Source organism: Chroicocephalus ridibundus, chromosome 8, assembly GCF_963924245.1.
Source record: "Chroicocephalus ridibundus chromosome 8, bChrRid1.1, whole genome shotgun sequence".
Lineage (NCBI taxonomy): Eukaryota > Metazoa > Chordata > Aves > Charadriiformes > Laridae > Chroicocephalus > Chroicocephalus ridibundus.
In genome coordinates, this window is record NC_086291.1 from 1,372,080 (window position 1) to 1,392,792 (window position 20,713).

Sequence of the window (20,713 nt, forward strand, 5' to 3'; positions counted from 1 at the left end):
CCCCGGCCTCGCCCCCGCACGGCGCCTGCGCGGCCCCGCCACACCGCGCGTGCGCACAGCGGGGGCGGGGGGGCGGCCCCCCCTCGCCTCTCGCCTCAGGGGTTGAGGGGCGTGAGGGACCGTCGTGGTGACGGGCAGGGTTGAGCCCAAGCTGTCCTTTGTGCCGGTATCAGGACAGCGCATCCAGCTGGCGGCTGGGGTTCCAGGGTACTTCTGGTGCAAGCAGAAATCGAGACTCGGGGGAGAATGGACTGAGAGCAGCCCTGGGGAGAAGGACTCGGGGGTGTTGGTGGGTGAGAAGCTCCACACGCCCCGGCAATGTGCGCTGTCAGCCCAGAAACCCCCCGCAGCCTGGGCTGCATCCCCAGCAGCGTGGGCAGCAGGGCGAGGGGGGGATTCTGCCCCTCTGCTCCGCTCTGGGAGACCCCCCTGCAGCGCTGCCTCCAGCCCTGGGGCACCAACAGCAGAAGGACACGGAGCTGTTGGAGCGGGGCCAGAGGAGGCCCCGGAGGTGCTGGGAGGGCTGGAGCCCCTCTGCTGTGGGGACAGGCTGAGAGAGCTGGGGGGGTTCAGCCTGGAGAAGAGAAGGCTCCGGGGAGACCTTCCAGCCCCTGCCAGGCCCTCAAGGGGCTCCAGGAAAGCTGGAGAGGGACTCTGGAGCAGGGAGGGGAGCCATATAGGATGAGGGGAAATGGTTTAAAACTGGAAGAGGGGAGATTGAGATGAGATGTGAGGCAGAAATTGTTGGCTGTGAGGGCGGTGAGCCCCTGGCCCAGGTTGCCCAGAGAAGCTGTGGCTGCCCCATCCCTGGAGGGGTTCAAGGCCAGGTTGGCCGGGGCTTGGAGCAACCTGGGCTGGTGGGAGGTGTCCCTGCCCAGGGCAGGGGGTGCCACTGGGTGGCCTTTAAGGTCCCTTCCAGCCCAAACCACGCTGTGATTCTATGAATTAATTGTATTCACACAGAGATGAGTGGAATAGGTATTGTGTTGCCTGGGTTCACTGAGATGAGTGTTCTTTGCGTGCCCTACATTTTCTGCTCTATTGCTCCTGGCATTGGATTGTGAATAAAGCAATCGGTTATTTCCAAAGTCCATAAAAGCAATTTTTAAATAATGAATATTAATGATTCCAGGAAGTTCAGCCCTTCCCATCCATTGTCGTTGTTTATGCCTGTTGTGAACTGGCTTCAGCTTGCTTAAATCCTGCCCTTCCAAATAAATCTTCCTCTTACAGGAACAAGCCTGAAGACTTCATACAAAACGCTGGGATTTCCAGCACTGTTTTTTTTAAATACTCAGGTGAAATACCCAGCATTTTCTCAGGGAGTGCGGCCTGGTGACTCCCAAAGAGAGAGGAGACAGAAAAAAGGAGTTAAAGAAAAGTGGTAAAAAACTAACGAGGCCAAAACCCTTAGCCGAGAGCTAGTGCCTGAAGTATGACAGTCTCTTGAATCACATGCTTCTTTACCTAACGTGGTGTTTGGTCCTTATCTAATGATCTTTACGTTCAATGGAACTACTAGTAGCAGCTTTTTTCAAAAAGGGTAGTGTTTGAAACACAAGCCTGGTGTTTGAAAGTGGAAAGAGCTACAGATAAAAACTTTGATGATAAGGGGGAAATGTACTCCTTTTTCATAATTTCCGTCTCGGCAGGAACGGCTGGTGGGATCAGGCAGGCATGGGTCCCACTCGCAGATTACACCGTAAAGCGGTGACTGGTCCCTGGTAATCAGCCAGGATTTTTCAGTCTGTAATATTGCTATTTAGTTTGTAAACTCTAGACTAAAGGGAAAAGAAAAAAAACAATAAGTTGATGTAAAAGGGGCTTTTACCTCGTGTGTAGGTATAAGATATTTTCCCAGGTTATTTGGCCTGGATTGACACTTGTGACAAAGGTGACAGCCTTAGCAAAAAGAATCGGGGGAGAGGAAGGGTGGAGGTGAGGTCTGCGCAATACGGCCTATGCAGCTGCAGCAGAATTGTTGATGAGTCTCCTTTGTAATAATTAGTAAGAATTTGACGTCCTCGGTTGTGTCACCAGCTACGGTTTCTAGTTGTCTTCGTTCACAGGCCCATTTACTGAGTGTTGGGTTGCTGTTGAGGGGACAGGGCTTCTCCTTTGGGTTTTGGGGGGTTATGGCCAAAGCTGCCAGTGGATCTGCTCGATGATAGCTGTATTGACCCGATGGGTCTGGAAATGGCCGTTTCCACCTTGCACAAAGGTGACAGCCTGGCTGTCCTGTTCCGCAGGAATCTCGGGTACCAGGATGGAGGGGGGTTTGCCGGTCCCCTGGGCCCCAGGACGGAGGGGGATTTGATGGTCCCCTGGCTCCGGGTACGGGGATGGAGGGAGATTTGATGGTCCTTTGCCCCCGGGTACTGGGATGGATGGGGTTTGCCAGTCCCCTGGCCTCGCAGCCCCAGGATGGACGGGAGTTTGCCGGTCCCTTGGCCCCGTGTACCAGGATGGAGGGGGGTTTGGTGGTCCCCTGGCCCGGGGTACTGGGATGGAGAGGGGGGAGAGCAGGGGGTTGGCAGTCCCCTAGCTAGATGATGGAGGGGGATTTTGCCGGCCCCCAGACCCTGCAGGCCCGGGATGGAGGGGGGTTTGGCGGCCCCCTGACCCCGGGTGGCGGGATGGAGTTGTGGGGGGTTGTTGCCGGTCCCACTTCGGGGCACCATTTCGCCGCCGTGGCTTGCACCGGGCGGGAAATGGCGGCGGCGGGGGAGGCGGTGTGTCCCGCCGGGCGGCTGCCGGAGCCGGGCCCCGCCGGAGAGGCCTCGCCAGGCCCCGCCCGCTCGGCAGGCGGCGCCGGCCCGGCTGTGGCGGGGGATGGCGGCGGCGCGGAGGGCGGCGGCGGGGGACCCCCGCGCTGGCTTCAGGCGGGCGGCGGAGCCGAGCCCGGCCGTGCCGCAGGGGCTGATCCGGGCGGCTCGGAAGAGCGGGCAGTTAAACCTGTCGGGCCGGAACCTCGGCGAGGGTGAGCGCGGGCGGCCGGGCCCGGGGGGAGCCGGGCCGGGGCTGTGCGGGTGGGCTCGGTGCCGGGGGCGGCACCCGGGGTCGGGTTTGTGTCGGGCTGGCGGCCGGAGCGGCCCGGGGAGAGCGGGCCCCCCGAGCCGAGCCGAGCCCTCGGCTCCCCTGGAACCGGCCCGGGCAGTCCTGCGCGGTGCCTCCCGCGCCCGGGGCTCCTGCTGGGCACCGCCGGCCGGGCAGGGCTGGGAAATGCAGAGCGGGCAGCGGCCATTCCATGCTGTGATCCTGTGAGTAACGAGGGTTTCCTGCCGTCCGTTTGCCGCTCAGCGTGCTTTTGGCGGTTACTGGCACATTGCCATCAGGTTGTTATCGTCAGCTCTGGAAAAATGTCTCCGGAAAACCAGTTGACTCTGTGGGGCCTGCAGGAAAGCTGGAGGCCAGGGACTTTTTACAAGGACATATAGTAATAGGATGAGGGGGAATGGCTTCAAACTGCAAGAGGGGAGACTGAGATGAGATCCGAGGAAGAAATTGTTGGCTGTGAGGGCGGTGAGCCCCTGGCCCAGGTTGCCCAGAGAAGCTGTGGCTGCCCCATCCCTGGAGGGGTTCAAGGCCAGGTTGGCCGGGGCTTGGAGCAACCTGGGCTGGTGGGAGGTGTCCCTGCCCAGGGCAGGGGGTGCCACTGGGTGGGCTTTAAGGTCCCTTCCAGCCCAAACCACGCTGTGGTTCTATGTATATGTGCGTATGTATGTAGGAAAAGCACTACAACAGTGTGAAGTTTGAGAGTAAATATCATCATACAGTTAACACGTGTATGTTTGTGTATGCAGTGCCTCAGCATGTGTGGCGGATAAATTTGGATACCCCAGAGGAAGCTCATCAAAATCTCTCCTTTGGCGCGGCGGATCGCTGGTGGGAGCAGACAGATCTGACCAAGCTGATACTTGCCTCAAACAAACTGCAGTGTCTTTCAGAGGATGTCAGACTTCTGCCTGCGCTCACTGTTCTGGATGTAAGTACCATGATCACGTTATGGCAGGGCTGTGCTCTCCTTGTAGGAGGTGGGAAAACATGGATTAGATCTTTGTTTTCCATTTCCCTGCAATGGTGGATGTGTGGAAGTGGCATCGGTGTATTCTCAGGATAAAGAAAAGCTTGTTGCAGATCGCTGATAGTATAGTGATTTATACGCTGGTAGTGGGTACAGTTCTGTAGAAAGATCCAGGAAGTTTTATTATGGACACTGAAGGAAGAGCTATTACTGGATGCAACCACCTTTCCTGCACACACCCCTCTTTCATATCTAATCTCTTAGCATTTATCAATTCAGTAGAATTTTCACAGATTGGCAGTTGCAACGCTGCTATTAGTAATTGCGTTAAGGCATGGACGTACCTATTACTGTGTACAAAATTATTCCGTGTATTAGGTTAGCGTGAGTTGTTTCTGGGGTAGGGAAAGAAAACCTACATGGTACAAATTAGTAACTGTATTCTAAAAACTTTATTTTCCAGGTGCATGATAATCAACTGACATCGCTTCCTTCTGCTTTAGGACAATTAGAAAATCTTCAGAAACTTGATGTCAGGTATGTACATGTTACAGAACTGGAACATGAGATCCATTGCAGTGACTTCCACAGTGTGAATAAGGCATTGCAGTATGTCACGTTTTCTTTCATAAAATTAGTTTCAGATTTTTAACTAACCTATAGTAGCATATTGAGAATCGTAAGTTTTGGATCAAAACTGATGGTCTTTGGTTTGTTAAAATTATTTTCACTGATACTCAAAGTCACAGTCTCGCTGTGAAAACAGTGATATTTTGAATAATTACACAAAAGCAATGTCTACATTCATGTACCTCAGGCTGGCAATTTGGTTCTAAAGGAACAAAAATATGTTTTGTCATGAATAATATACATTGTAAATAATTGCATAGATCTTGTTCGTGCTGGAAAGTTCGTATTCTTCTGTTTACTGGAGTAATTTTCTAAGTTTGTGCACAAGGCGAAAGCGGCTGTGGTGCCACTGTAGGTGTGAACTACATAAAACAAATGTAAGATCCAGCTAGAATATTGTTTAGTTGTTCAAGAATGCTTTTAATCATCATCTGAATTTACAAAGATAATTAAATTGCAACTCTAGTTTGGATAGCAGCACCACATGTAGCAGAAGCGTTCTTTATGCAGTTTTATTCTCAAAACTACTTGGTAATTGGTTTTTCCCTTTGTGTTCCATGTTTTAATACTAGCCACAACAAACTGAAAGGTATCCCAGAAGAGTTGATGCAGTTGTCTCACTTGAAGAGCCTTCTTCTTCACCACAATGAGCTGAGCTGCTTGCCGGATGGATTTGGACAGCTTGTCAATTTAGAAGAACTAGTAAATTACAACTTTTTCAAAAATATTTATTTTTGCAGAGAGGCTGATTTATCCATATTTTGCTGCTGCTAATTAAAAAAAACCCCATAGCTTAGGTGGCAGAACTTTGTGAATATTCTAATGACTTATGTAGGTTGTCAGTTACTACGTGATGGGGTTTTTTGTTTGTTTGTTTTGTTTGAAATCAAGTTTTGCTCTTGGTTTGCCAAATATTTTAAGAAAAATCAAATCCCTTGTGATCTGTCAGTCACGGGAGACTTGTTTCTTCCATTCGCATTTCTACCAGGGAGATCCTGAATATGTCAGCCATCTAATTTTAATGTTCTGCCAGTAATTAACTTTGCAGTAGCAGTACTCATGGGATATTTTAAACATCTCTATTTCTAACCCCTCTCTCTCTTTCTTTTTTTAATCTTCAGGATCTGTCCAACAACCATCTCGCAGACATTCCAACAAGTTTTGCTTTGCTCATTAACTTAGTGCGACTCAATTTGGCTTGTAATCAACTCAAGAACCTGCCTGCAGATATCAGTGCGATGAAAAGTAAATTAGTTTCCTCAGATTATTAAATGCCGTACAGCCAGTTCTGTAGTTTGTTCAGAAATGGAGTGCATATTATTCAGAATTTAAAAAATATATTCTTAAAGGGTTACTGTATTCTCAAGAATACTAGTTCAGAATTGTTTTAAAAAATCAGCTAAATCTGCTGGATATCAAACTTGAGTCCTCTTATGGTTCATATTTCTTGATAAATGGGACATGGAATGATCAGAAAAGTGTAAGTATTAATAGAGTTAGAAGCTGTTAGCCTTAAGACTGCAATAAGCAATTTGGTAATTTTTTTTCGCTTTATTGCATAGTTTGAGTGGCAAATAAAGCATAAATGAGAGAGAGTTTAAATTATTGGAGAGAAAAACCCCATAAATTAGAGAATGATAAAATTGAATTCTAGTATTTGAATGTTAAATATCAAGCTGACCGGTGGTTGATAGGAAACACCTAGTTCAATAGCTGTGGCAGATCTCCAGGAGGAGGTGGTAGACTGCCAGCTTTTATAAATGCTCTGGAAATTCCCTGCAGATCTGTCTGAGTCGGTCTGCAATATTAGGCCCTTTTTTGTTCCCTCCAGTCCCGTACTCTAAACAAGAGCTGGTGTCTGGCAGCGTCATTGAAAGCATTCCAGAGTGTCCCCTGAAGAGCAAATGAAAAGCAGATGCCTTGTTTTCAGAAATGTTGATGCTAACTGATCTGATTTCTTCAAAAATTCCGATTGGCAAAATGTAGTTTTATTTATTTCAATACCCAGGATATTTATGCTTCTGTAGAAAATGACTTTTACCTTCTCTTTTTCTTCCGTTTGTCACTTGCACGCTTACTTCTGTAGGCTTAAGGCAGCTGGACTGTACTAAAAACTACCTGGAAACTGTACCTTCTAAACTAGCAACTATGGCGTCTTTGGAACAGCTTTATCTGAGAAAAAATAAACTGCGTTCCTTACCAGAATTTCCCTCATGCAAATTACTGAAGGTAAGGTTTGAAATGGTTGATATACTGGTATTTGCTGTAAAGTTTTAAAATAATAGCTGTTACTTTAAACACAAATTTTTGTGAATTGCTTTGATCAAAAGTTTATACATCCTCATTTGCAATTACTCTTACTGTCCACAGTGGTCAGTCTTAAGGTCATTTGCAAGACAGATTTGCAGCAGTACACTTCAGATTTGGAAAATAAAAGAAATATTTAGAAAAGTGACAGAAAAACTAGATCTAATGTTGCCTGCAACAGTTTTTTTTTAATCTGTAAGAACATTTTCTGGATAAATTTACTTTGTTCACTGTCATTTTTATTTGTAACTGCAGAGAAAGTATACTGTTTATTTTTCCTTTCAGCATAATCAGATCTGCCAGGTATTTTGTAGCCTTAATTCCCAATACATTTAAAATTGAAAATTGCCTGCTTCAGAATATCAGAAATTTGTTACTCAACTAATAGAAAAATGAGTGGGCCAGTTGAATGCCCACATCACTGTGTTGTTTCCAATCACCAAATCCGTCAAAGAATGCAGATACCTTTGTAGTTCCGCATAACTGAACTTGGCAGTTAAAATCCCATGCTATTTCAGCATTTTCTAACAAAATCCGTATTGATATGTGAAGTTCAGTGGCTTAGTGTGTCCAGCAGCATGCGTGCGCTCTCATTAGTGTGAAGAACCATTCGATTTTTCCATTGTAAGTGAAACATTTCCAACTGGGAGATGGAGAGCTGCCCTCCCAGTTTCCTGTGACTTGGAACTGAAGAAACTTCTTGAGCAAAGAAGTCGTTGACAAGTTCTTGACAAATGCAGAGAAAATTTATTCCTAGCTTGGAAATGGAATTCAGAGCCGAGGGTTCTGTGATGGTTTCAGAAAAGCAAAGTTCAAACTCATGTCTCTGGATCTTTGGAGGCTTTGATATTTCATATGCAGATGAAAAGGAATCAAGATCTGTATTTTCTCCACATCACCATATGTTTTTTCCAGTGCCATGATTTAGGAGATCAGTAAGTTATAAAGTAATTTTGCCAGAGTAACATAATTGTAGGTGATCTTTGTTTCCATAGGAGTTACATGCTGGTGAAAATCAGATTGAAATATTAAATGCAGAGAATCTGAAGCATCTGAATTCCCTCTCTGTATTGGAACTTAGAGACAACAAGATAAAATCAGTTCCCGATGAAATTGCTCTGCTTCAGAAGCTGGAGCGACTTGACCTCGCCAACAATGATATCAGTAGGTAATATTAAAAACTGCATTATGTCTATGATGAGGCATAGCTAATGGCATCTAATGACAACTAATTCTATAGCTGATGTATTTCACTTTGTAAAATGTAATTAAAAAAGGACTCAATCATAAAATGAAGGAGCCCTTTCTGTATTATGTACATGCTATGATCAAACCATGCCCTTCTTAAATGTAATATATTCTGTATCTTTTTATTTGAACCTGAGCTTCCGAATACCGGTCCATCTGAGAAACCATTGTAAATTCTTCAGAATTTGTTTTGGAGCTGCTTTGAAATGAGGTGTTTCCTTTTGCAGATTGCCTTACACGTTGGGGAACCTTCCTCAGTTGAAATTCCTGGCATTGGAGGGAAATCCTTTGAGAACTATTCGAAGAGACCTTCTGCAAGTAAGCACTACAGACAGTATATAAAGTTTAGTTATGTTACATACGTACGTTATCCAAATTGTGTAGCCAAAACATTAAAATAAGGAGATGTCAAGTAGCCCGTGCAAGTTTAATGCATCTCTTTTGTGTATGTTGTGATTTGAGCACTCTTTTCACTGGAGCCTGGTGCAGTGCAGAAGATCATGAGGACTGTGCAATGAAGGAGGTCATTGCTTTATAGGACCTGTTTCTCATTTGCTGCAGTTGTAACATATATTGCAAATGGAGCACTGGGTGTCTGGGAAAGAAAGGATAAGGCAGCTGTCTGCTGCCTAATCCTGCTGCAGTCACAGTTCATTGCAGCGCCAGGCAAGTACTTTACATCAGGCTTTACCTAAACGAGCACGGATTTCTGTTTCTCACTTCCTGCTTGCCTGAATTAAGGATCTAGGATTCAATTTCCACAGCGTATTTGATGGCAGCTGCATTTTGAGCAGTGACAACCTGATGCACTACCTTTTCTTAGGGATAACCTACACCTCACATCTGCATTCTCTCTGGAGGTAACCAGCAAAGCGAAGGTGTGAATTGTGCGTGAGAAAACAAGTAGACAGGCAGCAGGGAGGCTGGAGCACGGGCGTTACTGCTCCTATAGAATTCCCTTTTATTTTTAGCCCCGGCGTGCCCCACTTCTCATTGGTGGTATACGTTATTTCTTTCCATGCTTTTGCCAGTGTTACAAAATAAATAAATGTTTACAAAGCACTGGGACTCTGTTGAAATGAAATTTTGTAATACCTGTCCAAAGAGGGAAAACATCACATATCTGATTAAGTGAGCATCATATGCCCTGAATTAATGAGCAGGGGTTCTGTGGATGGAAGTTGTATGTGATTCCAGAGTTCAAAGTTGGCTTGAAATGTGCATGCGATGGAGTCTGAGCGAGGGCTGCCTGGCTGCTTTAGTTCTGGTATTCCCTAACTTCATAGGATTTGTTGTCTTTCAAATGTGGAAGCATAGGTGTATGTAATTTCTTGCTTATATTTCAAATTTGTAGCACGGGTAGAAGGATTCCATTATGACATTTTATACTTACACTGTCTTGGTCCATTACTAACATTGTAAATTCATACACCTGGAATTTTATATGCCCGTCTAGATTTTTTTCCAGTTGATTTAGAGGAGTTATTGATCAAGCTCGTAGGGTTCCCCAGGCACTTGCTAGCTGCAGGTGAACGCGGAGGTGAGGATTGTCAAGGACTGGGGGTAGGTACTGCCTAGCGGGCACAGATTCAGATTCTTCTCTTGTCCAGCCGTGCTCCCTCTCATCTCCTCCTATTCCTCAGGCCTCTCCTCCTACTCCCAAACCTCTTCTTGTTTCTTGATGAATTTCCAGTCAATCTCTGTTAAATCCCAGTCTCTCTTTTTAGCATAACGTATCATCACCTGGCTGTTGACCTTTGTCTTATTGTCTGCTTTCCTCTGGGCGCAAGCCATGTGCTTGTTACTCAGCTTTCTGTTTGACCTTTGTCTTTTCCTTAAAAGTTTCCAGGCTCTTCCATAGCGGCTTCCCTCGTCTCGCTCAGCTCAGCCCATGCCAGCCCTAGTTGTGCCGGCCGTCAGTCCTGATCTCCTCCTCCTCTTTTCTCAGTCTTTTCTGTTTCTGTCATCTCACCAGATTCCTCGTGAGACATCGTTCTTTTCCCACTTCCACATTTGCTTTAGCCCCCACTGTGTTCAGATCAACCAGTCTCTGATTGTGTGTAATACAGATGTCAGCTGGAATGAGAAATGTTAATTCGTATTCAGCACTTTAGTTCAGTCCCTGGTTTTAAAGCATCAAGGAGAAGCATGTAAAATGGTAGGGAGAATCTAGCTTTATCTAAAACAAATGGGATGAGATTATGCTTAATTACTCATCGGTTATGCAGGCAGTTACTGTGTTTGACCAGTACAAGTTGCTATAAGAGGATTGAAACTCCAGTCTTTGGAGAATCGAGCTGTTAAAAATCCATGCAAATTCTGTAAACTGCAGTGTTTTTCCCAGAGTGTATAATTTCGGACATACAAAGTTAGCAGAACACTGAACAGTCAGCTTCCTTGACAAATTTTAAATGTCTTCTCTAAAGCATAATTGTGCTAGACCTTTTTAAAGAGAACATTAAGTTAATTTGGACTTTTTTCCTTACTCTTGGAACTGGCTAAGTACTTTAGATAAAAAGCTAAAAATGTGGATCTGAGGTAGTGCTATGGGATCAGAAATTTTCAGCTGGAATAAATAAACAAGGTTGTAAATAAGGAAGTTCATAAGCTGCTGCAAAGAGGAGTTTTCTCCAGGAAGCCTTCGGCGGCTTTGGCAGTCATCAGCGCTGTGGGTTCCACCCGTGTGACTGGGATTCTCATTCTTCATTGCCAAAACAGCTGCATACACACTTACTGCCTTTTCTTTTTTTTTTTTCTTTTTTTTTTTTTTAAAGAAAGGCACCCAGGAACTTCTGAAATATCTGAGAAGCAAAATCCAAGGTATGTTGCTCTACTGCATTGCATTTTAAAGACAATCTGAGAAATTAAAATACATTGGAACCTACGGAGGGTAGCTGTTTAAATCTGGGTTCCTCCAGTTCACCTGCAGTAATAGTTTTCTTTACTCAACAGTTTGCTCTTGTATTTCAGTGCTGTTTCTTGTTCTATTAGATAATACTGAATAACAAACATTCCTTATTCAAGGTTATCAGTTAGACACATAATCTCAAGTATTTTTCCCCTGGTCCCTTTATACATTTTGCGTGGGGAATTCCAGTAGCTTTTTTATTTTTCCTCTGAACATCACGGGAAGTTTGCGTAAGGGGTTCATCTTTTTAAGCGTGCCCTCCGTCTGCTGGCTCGGTCACTGGACTGTGACTGTGGGTAGGTGAGATTTTGCAGAGGTGTTGTGGATTATTCGTTCATGTAATAGCAAGGGCAGAACAGCCCTGTGATTCCCAGAAAATACGTACAGGAAAAGGTCTGCCTTAAAGTCTCGGTGATGCCATGAAGTCTACCACCTAGCTGACTAAGGAAATGAGAAGTTTTGGGGGAGAAAGTAACTTATTTTAAATATCATTCTAATCCTGGCCTGTTATAAGTCATCTTTCTACTCTCTAATAGTCTTGATCCCAACTTTTCCCTATAGAAATAATTAAAAAGCCATAAAGCGGAAAATCAGATGAAATATTTCAAGGGGATTTCTTCTCTGCCCAAATGCTGTATGTTTTTTGCAGAACGCTCTCTTGGATTCAGAGCTCTGCCTCTGTGGATTAAAAAGCACTTAGATGAGTCTGTGTCACGTTTTTCTGTCAGATACAGTACTTTGGAAAAATGAACTGAAAGTATTAAAAAAGCAGACAAAAAGTTGTTAGCTGCTTCTGCGCACTCAGGTCACTTCTCAGATTGATAGCTGGGCTTCTAATTCACTGACATATTTTGGCATGTGGGTTTTTTTTTCTTTTTATTCTGTTTCCTAAACAAAATAGTGGAGACAACTGTATTTTTTATTATATAGGAAACAGGCTGTCGGAGTCTTTAAGTAACTTGCATGCTGAAAACATGAAATCCTTTCAAAACAGGACTTCAGTTTACTGTCTTTGGAAATGTTCATCTTCTAAAGTTTTAAAACATAAACTAGGCAAAATGAACAAGTTCACCGGTCATGTTAAATATAGTATGGAAATGATTATGCCACACTTAAATGCCAAAAAATGCTTAACCTCTTAATTTGGAAGGGACCTTGATAATACACGCGAGCAGCCGTTACTGAGAATGGCATGTGTGCATTTTCCTTTTTGTTACGTGGGTTTCTCTCGCTCTGCCAGAGGATGGCAGTATTAATTAGGTTACTGCAGCGTGTAAAATTGCTTCAAAATGTTAGGTTTCATGCAAATCTGACATATTATAAACTTGACAAAAATTAATTGGATGCTAGAGGACATACTCAGAAGCTTTTCTGCTGAGCTATAATAGATGATATAGTTGTGGATAATAAAATTAACTAATGTCTTGCATGTACAGCAGTGCTTATGATTTTACTCAGCTTGTTATGGCATCTAAGTGGGAGCTAAACCAGTAGCAGTCCTATTTCTGTAGAGGTTTAAACTGGAGAAAGTCCTCTTTTTTTTTTTTTTTTTTTTTTTTTAGCTTGTTTTTGGCCCTTTTGACCTTTCTTAATGACAGGATCACTAGCTGCGGTGAGGTGCAGTTGTTACTGGACTTTTATTCATGAATGCTGCTGAATTTCCATAGAGTTTTGTTTGATTTCTTTTAGCGGAAGTTGGGTTTATCCTATATTTGGACTTTTAGCTAAGCCTCACCCTACTTAGGTGTATGTGAGGGCCCAGGTGTGACGCCACACCTGGGATGGGCAGAACAATGCTTTTAATCTGCATTTCTGACACATTCAAAGTAGCCTTGCGACATCCAGAGCTTTTTCATGTGGATTGTAGATAGTAATCAAAGGGAACTCTGCAGAGGAGGCTATGATGAAGGTCTATAAATGCTGATGTTTGAGCTGCAGTTGTGGTGAGGTTTGCTGCTCTGGGTGTAGATGAGCTGGGTCACCACTTCTCGCCCGGCTTCCCTGTTCGTGGTTGTTCCCAGCTCCCCACCCCTTGGAGCCTGCTGCCCAACAGAACAGCCAGCGACCGCGAGCGTAACATCTCTGGTGCTTCCTCACCTCCTTTTTCAAAATCTGAGCCAACTTTCTCCTCCCTAACCCCCCTAAAGAAAACCCCAAACAAACCAGAAACCCAAGACTACAAAAAAACCCAATTACTGGAAAATTCTTGGAATAATCTGAATCATTTTAGATGCGGTTGAGCCCGAATACAGGAAGAATTGGAAAGGGTGATGGCTGGTGTCTGGGACACTAACCCTGCCCATCCGCGTCGTTCAGAACAGCCCAGCCGACGGCAGCCTGGAGTTTGTGTGACTGTGTGTGTTTGTTATCTCTAGATGATGTGACTAACCCACATGAAGAGCCTCCTGTGACAGCCATGACTCTCCCGAGTGAGTCAAGGGTTAGCATGCATGCCATAACTTCACTAAAATTATTGGAATATAGGTATGTCCTTTGAAATACTGCCTGCTTCTGAAGTTGTAAGAACACTTTCCTGTTACTTGCTTTTTTTTTTTTTAAACTGCCTGCAAATCCTGCTGCATTTGTGCATTTTTCACTTCCATTTGTCTGCTCAGGAATCGGCAGATTTGAATTGCAGGTTTTTTCAGTTATTTCTTTGTACTATCAAATATTCCGCAGTAACGTTGCTTTTAACTCGTTGAAATGCTTAGTACCTTTAGGTACTTTTAGTACCATTTAACCTTCTTTAGCAATTATCATTAAGTCTCAAAACATCTTGTTGTAGGTGAGTATCTCTTCAGTTATTTCTTAAACCTCACCAGCAATGTGACTTGGTGGCTTTCTGATTAACAGTCCTTGAGGGACTTCAAACTGTAGATATTTATATATATGTTCTACTACTCATCTTTTTCATAAAGAAGAGGAAAATGTCTTGTTATTAAGTAGGAAATGATGAACTTGTTCGCTTTACTCAGCGAAATGCTTTTCATTGTTCAGTGAGAAACAGGCAGCCGTGATTCCCAATGAAATGTTCAATGCGGTCGGAAGCAATCCCGTCGCCACCGTCAACTTCAGCAAAAACCAGCTGAGTGAAGTTCCTCCAAGGTACTTGTGTAAAGGTCATTCTCTGTTTGTTACTTTCCTCTCTACTTTTGTTCCTCAGCATCTTGTGTTTTTCCTCATCAAGTATATTTGCACTTCATGCTACCCATATGTGTGTATACACACACACACAAATGGAGGTGTAATTGAGACGCTGACTAGGTCGCTGGCATTTCTAGTACGAGTAGCATGCGGTTGGCTCCACTGATTACCGTGACGATGGCGGTAAAAAGGCGCTTGGCTGCGCTCAATGGTGCTTTCACCGCGTGGCGTTTTCCGTCGTGCTTTGCCAGGCGTTGTTGAACTGAATGAGGGGAGACTTCTCACGGTAATGAAGTGCTGCACTTAACTACAGTGCAGTATTGTTTTCTCTACAAAGCCATCTTTTTCCCATATGAAGAGAATCCGTGTGGATTCACCACTTGCTTGGGTGAGAGCGTTGTACTGTAGCTGAGGTTCTAGTTAAATTCCGTTTCTTCAGCTAGAGTAATTGCTTGTGGGTTTTTTCAAGGAGGCCTGAACGATTCCCACGGGTCCTTTCTTGATAATTTTATGTCCCATCACAGCGTTTGATACTATTGCACTTGTTACTTCATCCACAGTCAAGGAAAAGCTTTCTCGTCACACTAATGGCAATAAATAGTCTTTTTGTGTACGGAGGAAGGTTACTGCATCTCCGGTAGCCCAAGAAAATCATGAAAGCTGTTTTTTAAGGATGCCCCCAGATTTGTGGGGGTGACTTACTTCCATTCTTGGACCCAGGTGGGCCGAGCATTTAACCTTTAGCACATAGAACTTGAAGAAGTGCTGTCTCCTGTTCACAGGAAAAGATCTCTCTTCAGTACAATTTCTAGAAAATCGATTTAGCGAGATAACGCTCGTGCCTCCCGTGCGTTTTCACGGGGCTGTTGCATTCTCTGGGGAGGATGGTGTAGGTGTGCGGCTGCTGGGTGCTGGGGAACTCAGTGGCAGTCCAGGTAGGAGGGACAAGTATTTTCTCATTCAATTGCCTTTTGGTTTTAGGGCTAAAACAGAGGTTCTGTGATAGGGATTCAACAGCTAACTTTTTGAGCTGTTCAGTGTTTTACAGCAAAGCATCTTAATGTAACACCCTTTTACAAGAAGCAGCAGCTGCTGTGTTCCTGGGATTCGTAATAGCAGATCAGTGGCACAGAAATGAAAGATGGAAATAAAATAACAATCTCTTTCCGAGGGTTTGACTGCTGAGGAAGATCAATGGAGTCGTCTTGCTAAAACATTTACAGGGCAGGAGGTGGAGGTGATGGTCATCTCCGCCATAGTTTCTGAAATACCTCTTAACCGCGTTTAAGTGAGTAGGCTCGGGCAGTCAAATTTACTCTCCTAATCCGCGAGGGAAAGTTTACTCTCCTAATAACTTTAGAAAAGGGATTCTGAGCTTTGTCTTGATGCGAAGTGTAAGATGCCAGGACAGGCGGCTTTCCCAGGTGAAGTTTTTGTTATCTTCATCCACAAAATTGCTTCTGAAATGTCAAGCAACATAGAGCGTCCTTGATCTGTAGGATAAAGCAGTTTTTTTTTCAATAACTTAGAAAATAGAATGCAAACATGAGCTTACATACTAAAGGTGTATTCGTATTGGGTTTCAGGATTGTGGAGCTGAAGGACTCGCTTTGTGATGTCAACCTTGGCTTCAATAAAATCTCATCTGTCTCCTTGGAGCTTTGCGTGCTCCATAAATTGACACATTTGGATATCAGGTTCGTGACGCGTGTTGGACTTCCTTTCTCGGTAACTTATTTTCATGCCTCTTTTAAAGCAGCCATCTGTTACAGTGGAATAGTGGTGCTGAAATAATTCTTCATTTCCCAAAATGCCTCCCTGACAGTTGAATGACCGGCAGATCTGAAATAGCAAGTGGCCTAGATTTAGGTGTTGGTTAAAGAAAAACACAAAAACCAAGTGGACAAGCTCCGGGACTTGCTGTGATGAAAGGTCTTGCCTCAGTCATAAAAGGGTCTCAGGGATGTTAAGTTGCTATTTAAAAACAGTCTCTCTTCCTTCCCCCAAAAAACCCCGAATCCCCCCCAAGAACTCCTGGAGGATAGCTGGGGAGTGGTACAGCGAAGGTACAAATCTGGTTGTGCTGCCTGAAACTGAAGCTCTCCATAGGTATTTTATTTGCAGTAGTTACTTACTGTCATTTTACCTCCTCTGGATCCTGAGAAATGCTCATTGTGTTTGTTCAGACGTCGGGAACAGCTCGCTGGCATTTGTTATCTTTGGTCCTTCACAAAATGGAACGTAGCAACACACCGTTGCAGAGACAGGTTTCCACTTTGGCTTGGTTTTAAGTAATCTGCCGGTGGCATGAGATAGTAATTAATTGGCCCGTGACACAAGAGAGTCCAGCGAAGGGCCACCAGGATGCCGAAGGGCCTGGAGCATCTCCCGGGAGGAGAGGCCGGGCAAGCGGGGGCTGCTCCTGGAGCAGGGCAGGCTCGGGGGTCTCACCCCTGGCACAGACCCTGCAGGGAGGGGGCCGAGATGGGCTTGTCCTGGGTGCCCGGGGACAGGACCAGAGGCCACGGGCATGAACTGACACACAGGAGGTCCCTGGACATCAGGGAATGCTCCTCCCTGTGAGGGCGACCGAGCGCGGGCACAGGTTGCCCAGGGGGGTGGTGGACTCTCCATCCTTGGAGATACCCGGAGCCCAACCGGACGCGGTCCTGGGCCACCTGCCCCAGGGGCTGGGCCAGAGGAGCTGCAGAGGTCCTGCCAGCCCCAGCCAGTCCGTGGTGCAGTGAGGTACGTGCTGCTGGTGGAGGAGTTAGGCTGCAGGCTGCAGAAATGGGTGATAATATGAGATTGATGAGGGACTGAGGTCAGATATCTCAGTGATTAAGCATTTAGGTCTAAGTCTGGGCATCTTTTAGTGAGCGGTCTTTAATTTCCTGTGATGGCTCTTTGTGTCACTCTCAGGAAATACCTTGTTTGTCCTTTCAACCCTCGTCTTCCTTGTATTTGAGAAGGTTCTGAATGGCCTCCTGTTGTGGGAAACACTAGGGTGGCAGTACCCAACAATGAGCATGTTACAGCAAGTGGATCCCAGACTAAATTAATTTTGAGGAGGTTTAGAGTTATCCCGTGGATTCGCTTTGCACCGAGCTCTGGGCAGTCTCGGAACCCCACGGAGCCGAACTGCCAGGCGGGTCGGGGGGTTGTCAGATGCTCTGAAATACTTGGGAATCTTTAGAGGACAGACTTTAAATCTCCTGCTGGCAGAAATGAGAATGCAAACCTGGCTTGCAGGAGCAAGCATCTGTGCTTGCGCGTGGTCTTGACCCATTTATGAAGCAATTAATTGGTTTAAGACAGCAGGTTGGCACTGATAAATACGCATGTTCCGTCTGTGGATTCTTAACTAAAGCTTCGTAGAAGTTAGTGATTATTGTTTGTCTTCGTGTGATACACAGAAATAATTTTTTGACATCTCTACCTGAGGAAATGGAGGCACTGACGAGACTGCAAGTCATAAATCTTTCCTTTAATAGGTGAGCAACTATTTAGATTTTTTTTTTAATAAAATAATAAAAAGAACTAGGCCGAATTCAGTATGGTTTTCCTGTCACGTAAGAATGAGGAGGCACTTGCTGGACTTGCTGTGAGCTTAAAACAGATGAAGTGAATGGACTTTACACAATGGGTGGCGTATTTTTGGAATTTTCTGCCACAAAAGTTTTGGGGAGAGACAGTAGCAACTGGTTAAAAAAGGCATTAAACAGCCTTGTGAAGGGTATTTCAAAGATTGGATACCAACAGGGGCGCCCGTTGGCACCCCCAGCGCAGCAGCTGGGAGTGATGGAGCAATGGGATTCTAAACGTCTGATTTTAAAGGCTGCTAATGTTCTGAATGCCCTGTTTCTGACTCTCGTTGGTTTGCCTCCTTTTTCTTCTTGAAGATTTAAAGTATTTCCCAGCGTCCTTTATCGCATCCTCGCTCTGGAGACCGTCCTGCTCGGTAACAACCAGGTTGGGTCCATCGATCCTCTGCAGCTGAAGAAGCTGGACAGGCTTGGGACGCTGGACCTGCAGAACAACGACCTCCTCCAGGTGCCACCCGAACTTGGGAACTGCGAAACTCTGAGGTGGGTGCTTTGAGCGGGGGCCCGTTTTATAAAAATATATCCCGACGGATTCCTTCAGGGCACGGGTTGTCAGAGGGAAAAGTACTAAGCGGCAGCGTGTTTGTTGGTGGGTCTCGATGCACAAAAAGGGTCTCCCTCGCCATTTGTAAAACAATGCAGTTTCTTCCGTATTTCCTCAATATTACGGAGAATTGGGGGACTTTTTTAAAAATTGGGAAGGGGATGTTGGTTTGTGTGAATCTAGTGTTGGAGCCTGAGCCAGTGCCCTCGTGGGCGTGCCCAGACGCGCTGCTGCTGCGCGTATAGAGGAGCCAGGAGGCGAAGCGTGGCACCGACTGCCAGTTACTGCACGTTGCTCCTCCGCCGGGCGTGTGAGTCGCCTGCTGCGAGAGAGACGGGGAACCTCCTCTAAATAGCGTACGCTATCCCCGCATGTGTGTGTCCCCGCATGTGCGTATCCCCGCATGTGCGTGTCCCCGCACGTGCGTGTCCCCGCACGTCGCACCTCAAAGACGACAGTTAGGCCAAAGGAGTCTTCTCAAAGACATCACGTTCCTGGGCCCTGTGGTTCTCCCCTTTAAAGGGCACTTTCCAGGGAGACTTCAAAAATACAAAATAAACCACCGCCCCCCCAGGCAAAAACCTCCACCGAGACTTATGCAGACCAAATAGCGGGCTAGCAGCTAAGCTAGAGAGCGGAGGGTTACGATTTAACCGAGTTTTCCCCTTTTATTGTGCCATTTCTATATTTCAGAAGTTCTTTTTCTCACTCTTTCTTCTGGCAGAGGCTTGCTGAACAAGTATTGTGTGTCTGCAGTAATAAACCAGCACTGATTTCTTAGCATGAATTAAAATTCAGATGGCCCTACAGAAGGTAGGTTAGTGTGAACCAGGGAAGCAGAAACTAAGAGTCTTTTAGTAGAACAGAAGAGGAATTACTTATGAATTTCAAAAGATTCAAAAATCTATATACAGTGTATGGATGTGTTGGTAGAAGGAAAAACCTTTATAGGAGTGACTCAAACTCTGTTTTCTAGGACGCTGCTGTTAGAAGGGAATCCATTCCGCACTCCGCGGGCAGCCATCCTGGCCAAGGGAACGGCCGCGGTGCTGGAGTACCTGAGGAGCCGAATTCCTGCGTGAGTCCAGCAGCCGGTGTCCTCGGCAGACCCGGAGTCAGAGTCCAAGCAAAGCCTGACCCTGTCGACCAAATGCCGTGGGGTTTTACCGCCTTCCTCCTCCTTCGTCAGCCGGCTCTTCAGCGGCCGGTGCCACGAAGCGTGTGTGACGCTGTTTGTAGTTTGCATGTTAAGGAAGAACTCGCCTGTGAAACATTTTCCCCTCGAGGCTGCATGTGTCAGGAGTGCATTTTACAATACCGCAATACACGTTTACACTTTTTGTAATAAAGAATGCCAGTGCCAGCCGCCTTCAGGAACAGTGACAATCGGTTTTCTACAATTCAGCTGATTTTTAAAAGGAATTGTCGACGTCAAAGTATTTGAGCAAAAGGCAGAAGTGAACACTTTGATTTTTGTCTGCCTGTTTTCTAATCTCCCGTCAGGTATTCAGTCTCGTCACTGCTGCTCCCCTGGGTGGCAAACGCTGGCGCCCTCGACCTGCGTCCTGGGGAGACGCATTCGGTGCGAGATGTGCCGCGGCCACGCGCGTCTCACGGAGCAGTGACCAGAACGTGGCTGGTGTTGGTAACTGCACTGAAACAATAAATGTTTGCTGTCGGATGGATGTTTTGGGGTTTTTTAAGCATATGCTATAATTAAGTTTTCTAGCCAGTAACCTTAGATACCCTTTCATTTTTTATTTAAACTCACTTCTGTGTCCTGAAAGTGATACTTTTATTAATACTAGTAACGCACGATGGCTATTAGTAATACCAAGGGCCGTGCTGCTTGCTGCTGCCCGGTGACCGCAGGGCCCCTGTCCCGCTGTGGGGCTGCTCCGGGACTGGGAAGGGGATGGGAGCAGGGACCCACTGGATCCCACGGGCAGGTGCTGTGGGATGGCTGCTTTGCACGCTGTCACCACGGGGCACATGGTGCGTCACCCAGGGCAGCGCTGACCCCAAATGGGTGTCCTTCCCAGGGGATGCGTGATAAGGAAAAAATAGGTGTCGTGAAAGGATTTTCCTTTCTGTAACAGCAAAATTTAACATGGGTGAAAGTTAAACTCTCCAGGTTTTGAGTGTGTCCAGAATTAACACAAAACGCACTCGCTCATCCCCAGGGTCTCCACATTTAGTGAGCACCTTTCGCAGGAGCCGGGGGCAGCTGGTGCCCCTGGGGAGGGACCAGCAGGGGCCGGCGGCTGGAGCTCGGTGCCCTGGGGGCTGGCAGGGACCTGCTC

The 20,713-nt window shown here is 45.9% G+C and overlaps 1 protein-coding gene across 1 annotated transcript; it reads left to right on the top strand.

Annotated features, from left to right (window-relative positions):
* The first annotated feature begins 2,738 nt into the window (after positions 1–2,738).
* LRRC40 (leucine rich repeat containing 40) lies at positions 2,739–20,172 on the top strand. Its single transcript, XM_063344306.1, has 15 exons — positions 2,739–2,980; positions 3,804–3,985; positions 4,488–4,561; positions 5,227–5,356; positions 5,776–5,899; positions 6,741–6,883; positions 7,957–8,129; positions 8,437–8,527; positions 10,984–11,029; positions 13,493–13,601; positions 14,115–14,222; positions 15,848–15,958; positions 17,678–17,755; positions 18,164–18,349; positions 19,387–20,172. The coding sequence occupies exons 1-15, from the start codon at positions 2,833–2,835 to the stop codon at positions 19,490–19,492; spliced, it is 1,809 nt and encodes a 602-aa protein (XP_063200376.1). The 5' UTR covers positions 2,739–2,832; the 3' UTR covers positions 19,493–20,172.
* Positions 20,173–20,713: the final 541 nt, after the last annotated feature.

Coding starts and splice junctions, on each gene's coding strand:
- LRRC40 (XM_063344306.1), top strand. CDS start 2,833: ATGGCGGCGGCGCGGAGGGCGGCGGCGGGGGACCCCCGCGCTGGCTTC. Junction 3,986..4,487: donor CTGCGCTCACTGTTCTGGAT/GTAAGTACCATG, acceptor TTTATTTTCCAG/GTGCATGATAATCAACTGAC. Junction 15,959..17,677: donor TTGACACATTTGGATATCAG/GTTCGTGACGCG, acceptor TGTGATACACAG/AAATAATTTTTTGACATCTC.